This window comes from Pseudopipra pipra, chromosome 1 (assembly GCF_036250125.1).
Source record: "Pseudopipra pipra isolate bDixPip1 chromosome 1, bDixPip1.hap1, whole genome shotgun sequence".
NCBI lineage: Eukaryota > Metazoa > Chordata > Aves > Passeriformes > Pipridae > Pseudopipra > Pseudopipra pipra.
The window spans coordinates 106,825,881-106,839,275 of NC_087549.1; the positions used below are offsets into that span (position 1 = coordinate 106,825,881).

General features: G+C 39.1%; 1 protein-coding gene across 1 annotated transcript in view; it reads left to right on the forward strand.

The window, feature by feature from the left end:
* Window positions 1–11,313, forward strand: part of STAC (SH3 and cysteine rich domain) — a 73,848-nt gene extending 62,535 nt beyond the window's left edge. Inside the window, exons 10-11 of the mRNA XM_064669774.1 lie at window positions 42–179; window positions 8,251–11,313. Of these exons, the coding sequence (XP_064525844.1) occupies window positions 42–179; window positions 8,251–8,349 (237 nt within the window). The 3' untranslated portion in view covers window positions 8,350–11,313. The remainder of the gene's footprint in view (window positions 1–41; window positions 180–8,250) is intronic.
* The last annotated feature ends 2,082 nt before the right edge of the window (window positions 11,314–13,395 follow it).

Consider the following 13,395-nt stretch of genomic DNA (forward strand, 5'->3'; position numbering starts at 1 on the left):
AGTGTTAACGATCTTCTTCTATCAATACGTTTTCTCCATAGGGGAGAATTGATGACAGAACTGGATTTTTTCCTGCTAACTTTGTTCAAAGAGTGCAGCAAAATGAGAAGATTTACAGGTGTATCAGGACATTCATTGGCTGCAAGGAACAGGGACAGATAACTCTGAAAGAAAACCAGGTAAGATCCCCTTTGCTGGACCCTCAGCGAACTAGAGCATCCAGCAGTCTTACTAGTGACTGGAGGAAAAATTGTGCAAGATGAGGACAGGCAGATTCTTTTCACTGCGGTTTTACTGGTAGAGTTATTATTTGCATGGCAATCGGGTCTAGTAACCAGTTAAGAGCAGTGTTTGCCTTGTGCAAACACATACTCCCTGCCTAACGTAGCCTAAATTTTCAGTCTCACGAACATTCATAATGATACTTTGTACATTATGCACTCTCTTACTGACTTCAGAACGACAGCTTGACAAGCACACAGTCTTAGTGGTAGGCCTTGTGCACCTGAAAAATGCTCTCTTTTTCTCCTCATTATTGGAGCTAATCTAATAAAAGACAGGAGCTCCCTCCCCAGGCTTTAACTCACCTAAAAATCTAAACACAGCTCATGGTTTTGGCTTCGGCAGGAACAGAATTAAGACAGTATCACACAAGCCCATGAATCTTAAATTTAACTTTTGTTCGCCAGCTCCAAACTCTATTTAATCATTAATTTTTTGTGTCACCACTTACATACCCTCTCTACAGGCCATAATATATTTTAAACTATAAGTGCTGCTATGAGCTACCCTACATACAGTGAGGTCTTACAGGGTCCCTTCAGCCTGATGTACTTTCAGCTGCTCCTTCTACTTTGTGTCCTTCAGGTGGGTTCACTAGGCAAAAGCCATGACCCAAAATCTGCATTAGACAGGTTTGTTGCATAACCTCATGTAAATAGGAGGATGGCTGACTAAGGGTGACACACAGCTCAAGTTCTTTGACACCTGGATGTAATAAAAAGCTAGATTTTTCTCACTGCACTTTGTGAAGCCTAATGTTCTTCCACCTGATTGAGTCTTTCTTTTCCTTTGGCAGCTGATGTCACCTCACCAGTAATTGTTTGCCTGATTTTAATAAAGTAGAGCAGGAATCAGAATCAGTGTGGACTTCAGGGCCATAGATTTTCCATGAAGAACTTCTGTACTACTTCGCTCCACTGGTAGATAAGATTAACTTGTATCTTTGCTGCTGCTGTCTTGTGACATAGCAAAACATACAGGTGCTAACAATCCTTGGATTTACACAGCTTTTTAAGGAAGGTACAGCAATGCAGTGACCAGAACACATTTTGACTGCCCCTATATGCTGAAGCTACTAGAGAGAAAGTTCTTAAACTCTTTTTTCCCAAATCTCTTTTGATGTGTATGTATATATATATATGCACACAGACAAAAAATCCCCAAATATTACCAAATCAGAACAAGAGCTTCTGCAGACTTTGTGCTCTAGAATAAGCAATACAGAAGGGCAAAGCTTAGGGAAATGGTAGTGTTGGAATATGGCATGTCAACGTGAGGGAATGGTCAAGATCTGTGTCCCTTCTCGTTAGTGGGCACACTAGATCATCTCTGTTAGTGTGGCTGCTGCTGCAAGCAGTGAGAGTCCAGTTTCTTTCCTCAGTTGTCACAAAATCACAGTTTCCAAGTAGCAAGTCTGACAGCTTCATCTGAACACAAGGACCTTCCTATTGTCCCTATTTCATAATAGGCTCACAAGGGAGCTTGAGGTCAGGGGTGCCTCATCATCACTGGCAGGGCAGGAGGTAAAGAAAGGGATGAATCCATGTTGTCTGTCTACTACCTCCTCATTTGTTGTAAACTTTTTCAGCTCTATTGCAAGCCCAAACAAATTCTGAGGTTGAACGTGCATATTGTCAGGTGCTCTCTCCAAATGAGAGAGGTTTCAGAGGAAACTCTGTTGTGAAATATAGGGCAGAGATCAGACTGCACAAACACATGAATGCAGGGACATGAGAGGAAAGGAATGCAGCAAACTAATTCCTCTCCACTCTCACACAACTTATGCAAAACGGATACATTTAAGTAGCTTGAAAGCCATTTTGAATAATTTCCAGGCAGGATAGTCACAGCAAGGCCACGGGCACTCATCTGCTTCCTGCTGTCCCTCAACACAGTGTATGATTTTTGTCTTTTTTTTTTTTTTTTTTTAACAGAGCAATTCTGCCTTCACTGTGGAAAAACTCTTATTGTGAAAAACATTTTTAATTGTTACTGGGAATTCTTTACTTTAAAAATTTATTTTATATTTCCAAAGTCAAATTTCCTTTCTTCTTTCTTCAGTCATTTATCTTATTTTCTGTCTTTTATTTCTCCATGTGAAGCAGAGATAAAAGTGCAATAGGGGAAGGTAAAACTTTGGAAAAATTTTTTTTGTTCATTTTTGTTCTATTGAGAATTTCTATGGGATGTCATCATCCATTTTACCTGACTCTGGGCAGAGTCCAGAGTGTTGTGAATGCAATATATGTACTATGCTCAAAGCACCAACTTCTTCCAGATTAGCAAGAAGGGGAGATTTATTCGTTGCTACTAATTCCTGTCAAGTCTCACTTTACCTAGAAAAACTCATTAAGTGGTCTAATAAATTCTTGTAACTAGAGTATGGCAAATTGTCCCAATTTTATTGTTAATTCATTGAGTCAATTTGTATGTGGTTTAAAAGAGTCTAGAGCCATTCTGACAACAAAGGCAAGGAGGATATGCCAACAAAAAAAATTATCCAGAGAAAGTAACGTGAATTTTTATTATATTGCTTGATACCTTCCATGGTTTATACTGCAGGTCTCTATTCCCTTTTACCTTATATGAACGTTCCCAGATACACAGTCTATTCTTGCTAGGTTAAAGCAATATATTCACATCAACAAAGCCACAGGACTACCTTAAGAAAAGCTATTTTAGGCAAATAGAGATATTTTCAAAGTTTGAGGCACAGTGAGACTTTCTCTGAAATCACTAAGCAGTTTCCTGCCTCGGAAATAAAATTTCGAATTTCAGCTTCATACAAGCCTTTCCAGCAAAGTCAATACTCAATGGAGGACTGAAGAAAAAACACAATTTACTCACCTATCTTGAGCAATATGCACAAGCTAGTCTTCACAAAGGATCCCTTGAAAATTTCACTATGAAATATGAGAAAAAGTACTGCTTCAGAGACCCCAATATCTTGGATTTCAGGATTCACTGACAGATTTGTGAGTTCTAAAATCAATTCAGAAGATGACTGGACACCACAGGGCTCAATCAGTAATCTGTGGGAGGGAGGTAGACATAGCCCCTGACATCATTAAAGCAAGACTATTAACAGGGAAACCAAATCCAGCCAATTTCTGTGGCTTTCCACTCTTTTAAGCTGTCTCACAAACACAATATCCAATATATAATCAATACTTGGAAAAGTACCTCTTAAAATATTTTTAACATTTTGGTCATCCTTATTTGTAATGAAGTGAAAATAATCACTTGAATGTCTGCTTTTACTTCTCTTATCCTACTTAAAGAAAGGAAATAATCTTTCAAAAAAACCTACTCACACCCTTTTCTGGCTGACTCTGACACCTAGAGTCACACTGATACAAACGACTTTAGAGTTGGGCTTTTTGTGATTAAATAACACAGCTGATTTTAATTTGCACGAGTGATCTTGTGCAATGGAAATTACCCCAAATTGTAACGTTTGTAACAAGACTGAGAATCGGAAACTCTTTGCTTCATCCACTGTGAGTTTACATAAAAGTCAGTGCAACAGACCCATTTTCTGATGGATATTTATAAATGTCACTGATGTAAACTAGTCCTGCTGGTGAAAGCACGTCCCAGCCAGTTTCTGCGGTGACACCAAACAGGCCACTACTCTTGTGATGGCTACACTCTCCAAACCAGGCCTGTCAGTCTTGCTGTCCCCTTGGCACCACAGTTCAGGGGGCGAACTTCCCTCCTACCCCACCACCTCAACACAGGAATTTCAGAAAGAGTGCTTTTAGGCACATTTATATTAGCAGCTATGTGCAGATATGATGCAGCCACCAGGAGAGCCTGGGAATTGGCTTAAACATACCCACAAGGCTAAGCTTAACAAGGCAGGATTCCAGGCCGGGTTTACAGACCTGGGGAAAAAGTCTGGATGCTTTCTTGCTACCTGGCTTTTCACCTCATTGTCTAGCAGGTACTTTATGTACCCACATTCTAGGGATATTCTAATAGAAGTTGAACTTCTAAGAGTGTGAGTCAGCTGCCTCTGAAAATCAGTTTCATCACAGTGACTTATGCATTAGGCTTAAATTACTTAAACTTGGCACTGAAAGTGATGTTGCAGTTCTCTGTGTGCTCCCCAGCTGTAACTGCTGCACTTCAAAGCTAGGCTAAAAGGGAACAGGGTCTTTTTCCAGCTATCTATGATTTCCATTGACATCAGTCTTGCTGGCAGGGATGGGTGTTCCCACTCATTCTGAGATACTGAGTGGCACACAAAATTTGCAAGAGTTAATACAAGTGCACAGGCCATTATGCATCTGGTTTAGTCCTGGTCTTCTTTAAAAACAAAGTCTAATGAAACATGTCATTAAAGTCTAATAAAATCTGTCATCATCATTTACACTAGGACTGAATGGGTATGAAAACTGAACTGTTTATCTTTTCCATCCACAAAGCTCATATAGGCAAGAACTTCAGTGCACTGGCAGCAGTAGATGTAGAAACTCACAGTGTCCCTGTGCCATCATTCTCACAAAGACAAGACTTGAACTTACAAATGTCTTGACCTGGCACTTTTTGCAGGTTGCAGGACAGCTCTTGAAACTGTACTGTACTCATAATCAAGTTCCTATTTCATCAGAACCAGTCTATGGCTGACAGATAGCTTAAGTATACGGAAGAAAGAAGAGAACACAGTTGCAGAAAATTAGGGCAAGTTCAAAATTACCCCTAGACAAAGAGAACTGGCCACTTGAGCCCAAATTCAAAACACAGGCCTTAAAAGAACAGGAAAGTATTAGTGACCATGCAACTTAAAGAATCATTTCTTAATTGTTCATGTGCCCCACCTGCTCAGGCTGACTGACTGATAAAAAATTCTCAGGACAGATGTTGAAAAGTTCAGACAACAGTCATGATCTGAACAGTTGTTTTGTTTGTTTTGAGTGTTTTAGGTATTTTTTAAGCAAAATAAGATGAAAGAATGGGGAAATGACTTTATAATATTAGATCCCACTTTCAAATAGTTCCAAAGATCACTTATTGAGTGAAAAATAGGCCGAGCTCTAGTTTCTTACTCTGTGGCTTATTCCACTACTAATCTCTTGAGCCAGAGTGCAACAGTTTGTCTCCATTTGTGTTCCTACTAAATTCACTGGAGAGCGGTTGCTCTGGCTCACTTTTCTTGTCAGGCTAGCAGCCTTCCCCCCCAAAACATGTCAGCCTGAGTAGGTGCCATTTTAAGCAGTTTCCAATTTTATGCAGAAAATCATGGTCACCTGACAGTAGCTGTGGTACCTCGTGCCTTCAGAACCATCATCTTTGCCATCTGTCATCAGGGCTAATCCTCAGCAACAGCTGGTTCATCATGTGGAATCCAAAACTCTGGATACTACCAGGCACTTATCTGGGGTTACGTTACCCATGTAAGAAAGTCAAGAGCCAGATCCCCAGGCTATAACTTGAGAGTGAAATCCTTGGCAGCATTCATAAAAGAGGATGAGAGCAAAAGCGGTCAAAGATGGTGTTGTGTTCACTCTTTTCTGAAACTGCAGAATTCGGAGCAGGTCCAGGTCTTTGCAAAGCTCCAGCAGCTGTCACAGGCCCAGGAGACCTCCTGAGCTGCACAGGATTATGACAGTGTGGCATATTGTGTCCAAACTCACTCTGCCCTGAAACTTCCCCTTCCTTGGAAAGTAGTGGGAAAAAACTCTGCCATCTGGGGTCTGGCACATACAGAGGTTAGTATCTTAGTGTGAGAGAATTTCATCTGGTATTTGGGAGAATTCAGAACTATGTATTAGTACTTAGAGTGAGAGAAGTTCTTATAGAAAGGCATTGTACTCCTCATGCCCAGTGAAGATCTAAAGTTTTTGCTGTAGCAGAACGCTCTCACTGATATCAAGGAGCTCTCAAACCAGCAGCAGAACAAGGGGAAAAAAAATGAAGAAAAAAAAAAGAATAAAAACCACTGGAAAAAGAATGAATCTGCCATAATTTTTCACTCCAAAAATACAAAAATAAAGGAAATCAGTGTTTGGAAAGATCAGCACTCTGTCCTTGCAATATGTTCTGCACAGCACAAAAGAGGTTAAACAAGAAAATGCAGCGTGGTTAGTGAGCACTGAAGACCTTCTGGAGATGTGATTATTTTGGGGATTCTACCAAAAAGCTAGATGTCTTTCAGACATTTTCAATTAGGAGAAAAGAACAATGGTGGAGTGAGGTATTTCTTTTTACCAGGCAGATCTAGTTATGGAGAAGTTGCAAAAGCTCACAGCAGTAGGGATCAGCTGAGAGGGGCATCTTTCAACTAATGCTCTTTCCCACACTTGGATAGTCTGCCATACTTGACCATCCTTAGTCTTGTGCTTCTTTGCCAGCTTTTTCTCTCATTGTTGCAGTTTTCATAGTCTTTCTCAGAGACAGAGAACAATACATAGCAGTAATCAGAAACTCCTTTTTGTGTTCATGTGCTTTACACCTCTCCTTTGAATGGCAATGTGACTCCAAGGGAAGCAGATGCTATGCTGGGGATTCATGACATAAATAAGCTTTGCTGTTTTGAAACAGAACCTAAACCAAACAGCATCCATTCTATACCTCTCCCACGCTTTCCATGTGATTTAGCCCAAACAACAATACATTATTCTTTTTAATTGCATGTCAGCCCTGTTGGTGTGCTCAGTCATTCTGCCCCAGGGACCTAATTCAGCTAGTGTTGAGTAGGTAGATTAAGTAAGAAAATTAATGAGTCCGTTTATTTTCCAAAATTTTGTTTGCAGGTACAGAGATGCACCTCACTGTTTCCAAATACTGGAGGTGGCAAATATGAAGCAGCTTCACCTCCTTCTTATGACCTTTCATTTCTCTCTGGCAGCATCAGTGTTGTTAATAAATTTTATGTACGTAACAACAGGACAACCTGGCCCAGAGTTCAAATGAGGTATTTAGGTGTCACCCATAGCAGTCATGTTGAAATGGATTTACCCAGGAACATTTCAAAGCTATTTTTGTTAATTTCATGCCCTCTGAATTATTCTAAATAAACACTGTAAATACTTACCAGACAGAGACCAGTGGTCATCCAGATAGAGAGGTGACACTGACATCATGAGAAATCATTGAATTGAGCAGTCTCAACAGGACCATTGGTTTTCTAATTATATTTTAACCTTGTTTGACTCTTAGGAAATATATAGTTATTTGGCACAGATGTTTGAAAACAACTCTTTATTTTGTGTGGCACTGTGTTCAAGTCCCCAGTTTAAAGTACCTGTGCCACTAGGCTTTCAAACGGCTTGGCCATTACCAGATGTCTCAGGAAGGGCATTGAGGTGGAAATGCCTTCAGAAAATGAAAACCATTACCACAATGTAATATTTGTGCTATTGGAAAGACCACATGATTTAGTAACAACTGCCTCCGTTTGGAGTGGGTGTCGTACAAACACGCTCACAGAGCTGGATTTGCGTCACACATTTTGGTATCCAGAACAGGCATCTGTAAGTGCAAGGCCTGAATAAGTAACATTATCCACTGCTCATCTGAGAAGTACCTGGACTTCTTAAACTTGCAAAAGGAGAATATGTTTGCATTCAGGTCAGCTGCTACAAGTGACCCACCTTGGCATCATGATTACTTGTCACCACCAATTCCTCTCCCATCACCCATTCCTCTCATACACAGACAACTAAAGCAGAAGGATTACAGTAGGCTGAAGTCATAATTCAAGTTTCAAAATCTTTTATCAACCACAAGTTCTTAATGATATTAATGTCTCTGATATATATGTGCACTTCAGGGAGACTGGAGAAAGTTAACTCTCTAAATATATGAGTCTGAGATTCTTATCAAAGCAGAGTCCAAAAGGGATTGTTCTGCTTATAGAAGTAACTAGCGGGATGTCTAACTTACCTGATAAATACCCTGGAATAATTTGTCTCTTTGATCACAGCAAAGAGTTTAATATTTTCATACCTTCTTTGTATTCAGATTTGTGTGACTTCTGAAAAGGAACAGGATGGCTTTATCAAAGTATACAGCGGGAAGAAGAAAGGCTTTGTCCCCATAGATGTCTTAGAAAACATCTGATTTCAGCAGCCTACTCACTGCAGTAGGAGCCCTTTGTTGGCAATTCCTGTCTGCCTCATCTCACACTGTGTCAACCCAGCTGGGCTGTCTTGCAGATGTTCAGGGAAATAGTGAGAAAACTGCAACAACAAGAAGAAAAAGACATTAGACTGCCACAGCAACACTAAGAAATAGAAAAGTTGAATGTTTGAAAGAAAATATAGTCAGAAACCACCACGGAAATGAGAGGTCCTTGGATACTAACAGAAGTAAGGTAACAAAAAAAAAAAAGCCCGGGCTGATTTCTGGTGCAAGATGGCTGCTACAACCCTGATGGAGACAGACAGCTTGTTCTGAAGGACTAAACTTGTGTCCTGTTCTTGTGTCTTAGAAAATTTTTGGACTGCTTTCTTGTTTGAAGTGTGTATTTTTGGGAGGGGGAGGGAAGTACCATTCAAACTGTCCTCGTACTACAGTCCAATGCTTGTAGTAAAGTGTGGCTGTAGTTCTACAGTTTTGTCCCCAGTATCAATTAATGAGTTTAAGCGTTTAGTCCTGGTATTCAGTCTCGCAACCAATCAGTCTGGAGACACCACGTGAATGTCAGTTCAAGAAATGCACTGTGCCCTGGAAGTTGGCAATTTTCTCTTTCTGTGCAATCTTCCTATATGAAAGAGTAGCGAATCTGTGTGTCCTTTGTTTTCTCTGTATATGAACAAAAGCTCTCAGCTTATGTTGGGTGTGGTGGCTGCTCTCATAGCTCACGAAAATAGCCAGTCCTCCAATTCACAAGCCTGCTTGGAAGCATCCCTCTGTGTTTCCTTCATCTGGTGAAGTGAGTAAAATGCTGGGAGAGAGCCACAGGCTTGAAACATTTTATATTTTTCTGAGTTTATTGCACTTAAAAAGATTTTATATATTAATCCTATTTATAAAAAATAAAACACTTAACTAACCCCTGGAAGACTGAAAGTGCTAGTAAAAGGACAGGTTGCACATAGGAGTGAAGTCTGTAATTATCAAAGCACAGAACTCGTGACAGAAAGGCACTGAGTATCTTAGTTGTGTTCACACACTAAAGCTGTCCTCTTTATTTGCTAAATAGAAGGTTTGCAAATTCATCAGTAAACAGACTGACATGAATTTCTTCTTGGCATAAACCACTGTGACCATCCCATGAGTCTTCTCCATCCTAGTGAGACTGTGCAGACATCTCTGTTTTGTCCATATAAAAGTCCATCTTGAAACAGGTTTTGGGCACACGAACCTTTTGGTACCCGGATAGCAGTCTGTGAGACCTGTGGGTCTTGACTGAATTCCACAAGTCAGTCAGTGCCAATCCTGTTGTAGAGCAGGGGTCCTATGATGTTTGAAGACAGGGAACCTAATTTCCAACTACTTAATTGGATGTAATTGCACCAAATATACTTAAGCAGCTTAGCATGTATTATGATGTAGAGATTAAGTCCTATCCTAAAGCTCCCTGCTGAATTCATGCCTTCTTTGACTGGCTTGAAACTGAATGCCTGTCTTTTCTGTGATTAATCCCAAATTGACGTCCTAAATCCTGATACTGTAAGCCAGGCTAGTATAGGCCTTTGCAAAGTCAACACTATTTCTAAAAAGGAAGTTACTAGTCCTACTCCCATACATTGAGGCAGTTTGAATCTGTGATGCACAGCCCAGGTCTCAATGGCTGAGTTGCCCTATTTGAATAGCCGATCTTGCTCTAAGCCTCATGAAATCCAGGACAATTCTACACTTGGCCAGAATTTCACAGAGCAGTTCAGTCTTCAGCCTTTCGCAGATATATTTTGGAGCTCCTATGTACCATTTAATTGCAGAGGAGAAAGTTGCAAGGCTGCTGACTGGGGAAACGTGGCCCTTTGTAATGTAAGCGGTCCATACTGATTATTAACAACCTACTGGCTGATCAAAAAGTATCTGATTCCCTATCTTCTGAGGGAATATTAGCAATTTTTTTTTCATTTCAAACAACATTCACTCAGCTAATTTTCCTAAGTAACCAATAAACTCAGTGGGAGAAGATTCTGATAAGCCTTAAAGATCAAGAGAAAAAGCAGTAGAGACACATTAATCCACTCTGATTTATAAGATTTTCTTTTATATTCACCCTTTCAAAGGAAAAATTCAAGTGTTTGTTACAATTACAATATTTGCTACTTTTGATTAGGCCTGTCAAGTGCACAAAAGGAAATCTGTATTAATCTGTACATATGTGCTATTGTTTACATGATTGCATCATACTGTGATTCCCTCCTATTTTGGTCTTCTATGACTTTGATTTATCCCTACAATGTGCATCATACTATTCAAAGAATTATATGAATAATACTTACAAATCACAATGGCCTTTAATCAGTGTCAATTTGATTCCTTTTGATACTGAGCAATAAATAATAAAGTGACTGAGTAAAAACAAAACAAGCCTTATGTGGACTGCATTACATCTGAGAAACTATTGCTTCTGAACCAAAGCTTTCATGGTTATCTTTAATTCGTGGAGGTGTTTTTGTTTTTCTGATTTTTTTTTTTTTTTGGTTGGTTGGGGTTTTTTCCTTTGTTTTGTCTTTTTACTGGGCTTTTGTTGCCATTTGATATGTAGATGTAATTTATACCTAATTTAGCAAGAAGCACATACCATACATGAGTCTTACTTTAAGCATGTGATTCATTGTCTACTTGCATGCTTGAGGATGAAACACTTTGTTGAATTAAGGTCATTTTACTCAGATTTATTTTGGATGCCTTACTCTGAGTCCAGAAAAGTATCTGATATTTTTTTTTTCCTACCATATGCAGTTGCAATAGGTATTGCTTTAGCAAGCAGTTAAAAATCAGACAGAAGATGGAATGGACTTTATCTGACATATGCTCAGAAATTTGAATTTTAGGAGAAAAATGCTGTTCATATTTAATTTAATATTCTGCTTAATAAAGACTATGTGATGGTTGAAAGGAGAATAGATGTGTATGTTTCTTGTATTCTTTGTATCAGATTATATAAATTTTCAGGTATCCACCTTCAATAACAGTCACTAAACCCATCAGCCACAGGTGTTACTGAGCATTCCATTTAAAATCTACAGCACTTGCATTTGCCACGATTAGCAAAGCATTTCTAAAGTAGTTCTTTTGTGATGTATGTAGCATGTGTAGACTCAGAGTGAACTTTAGTTGTCGGGCATCCTGAACATTTGTTTACGAGAGATCAGAATGTCTTTTCGGCCACTCAGCCTCTCATCACAGCATAAAACTGGCTGCAGAATGTTCCATAAGTGCTAGGAGCAGTTGCTCAAGGTAAGTTGAGTACAAGCTGCATGAATCATGATCTCCTCCCAGTGGTAAATAACACAGCATCCCAGTTTACCACCATCTTTTTCTACACTTGTCCATTTTGACTCAGTGACTTCTTCTGGAGATGGGTGCTGAAGTGCAACACACAGTCATCTGTGGATTCATTGCCCCAGGGGAACTAACACACTTATTCCTACAAACACTGTATATGTTTAGAATTGTTTACAAGTCTTTTTTTCTAATTATTTGTTGAGATTCAATTGACTAAATATAGCACTCAGTGCCATCAGAGAAACCTGCACCAGGTCAGCAGACAGTGACATGAGAGATTTAGAAGAGCTGTGACCTTCTAAAGAAAACACTGGAGACCATGTAAGTTGTCTAAAATGGAACTAGACAGATACCTTTGGAAAATGAACCCAGCTCATTTAGTTTAAATATGTGCAGACAAGTCTGATTTATTGAGCACTTAAATTACATCTTTCCATAAAGGATGCTGAATAAATGCAATATGGCATATCAATCTTATCCCATTTAAATACACAGTAAAAAGCATCCTTGACTGCCACAGGGACTAGAGGTCATTATCCTGCAAAAGGCTAGTCAATGTTACTGTTCTCCCAAAAACCTATGATGTAATTTGTCTGATCTATCTGTAAATGTCTACAATTAAACGAGTAAATTAATTTGCTTTCTCCTTTCCCTGGAAAAGAGAGTAACAGGCACTTCAGTACTATGGTTCATCTGACTGACTAAAGTCTTCTGCTTTTGCATGAGCTAGATTGTGCCTCACAAATGCCTGTTTCTACCCATCAACAACCATGGTAGTGTTGGATAGCTGGGACAGATGTAGACCTTCACACACATAACATCTGTATCATGGCAGAAGAATTCCTAGCCCTAATTTCTGGATATGTTGGTGTAACATATATATATATATATATATATATATATATGTGTGTGTGTATCAGATACACCTGACTACCATGTATCTTGCACTTTTTACACTGTCTGTGAAATTATTGGTTATGGTTATTATTAGAAATGAGAAAAGAGGTGCATTTTTTTTCTATTTTTCTTTCTATAGAATTTTGTTTACTGGTTGGTGGGTAGAGGTGGCTTCCTAAATAGAACATTTGAAATATAAGGAGGGAGGAGTGTGAATGATATTCCCATGCATATTCCTTCTGTATTTTGCTTTACTACAAATAGGATCAGACCAACACTAGTGTTTAATTTCATATTTGAGACATTTCATAATAAATGTAGTCCTAAATTATCATCCAGATTTTGCACACTACATTTTGTAAAGCAAGGAGAATAAATATTTCTCCCAGTGGGAATATCTGTCACCACAACGTTGAGTTTTCCATGGCTAAATAGAGCATCTGGATCTAAGAAGTACACGAGAGCTATTTTTAAAACCATTCTTTATATAGAAACCTGTTATGTGCCTGGAGAATGAACACTTGGCAGGGTATGTAAAAAAGAGGCCCAGAAAAGCTATAGTGGAACTGCTGCAGGTCAGTATGTATGTCCAACTCCCGAGTGGCCCAAGGAGCTCTATGAAGCACTTACCTAAATTAATGTCATTTGTTCAATCAAGTAAGCTTAAATTAATTTCTTATTTTATTCATGTACATACAAGCAACACATAAACATATGCAAATATGCAGGTATATCTTACATTCATCAACATCCACCCAATTGCAAGAGCACATCTTATCTTATTGTGCTCATAACCTAGTT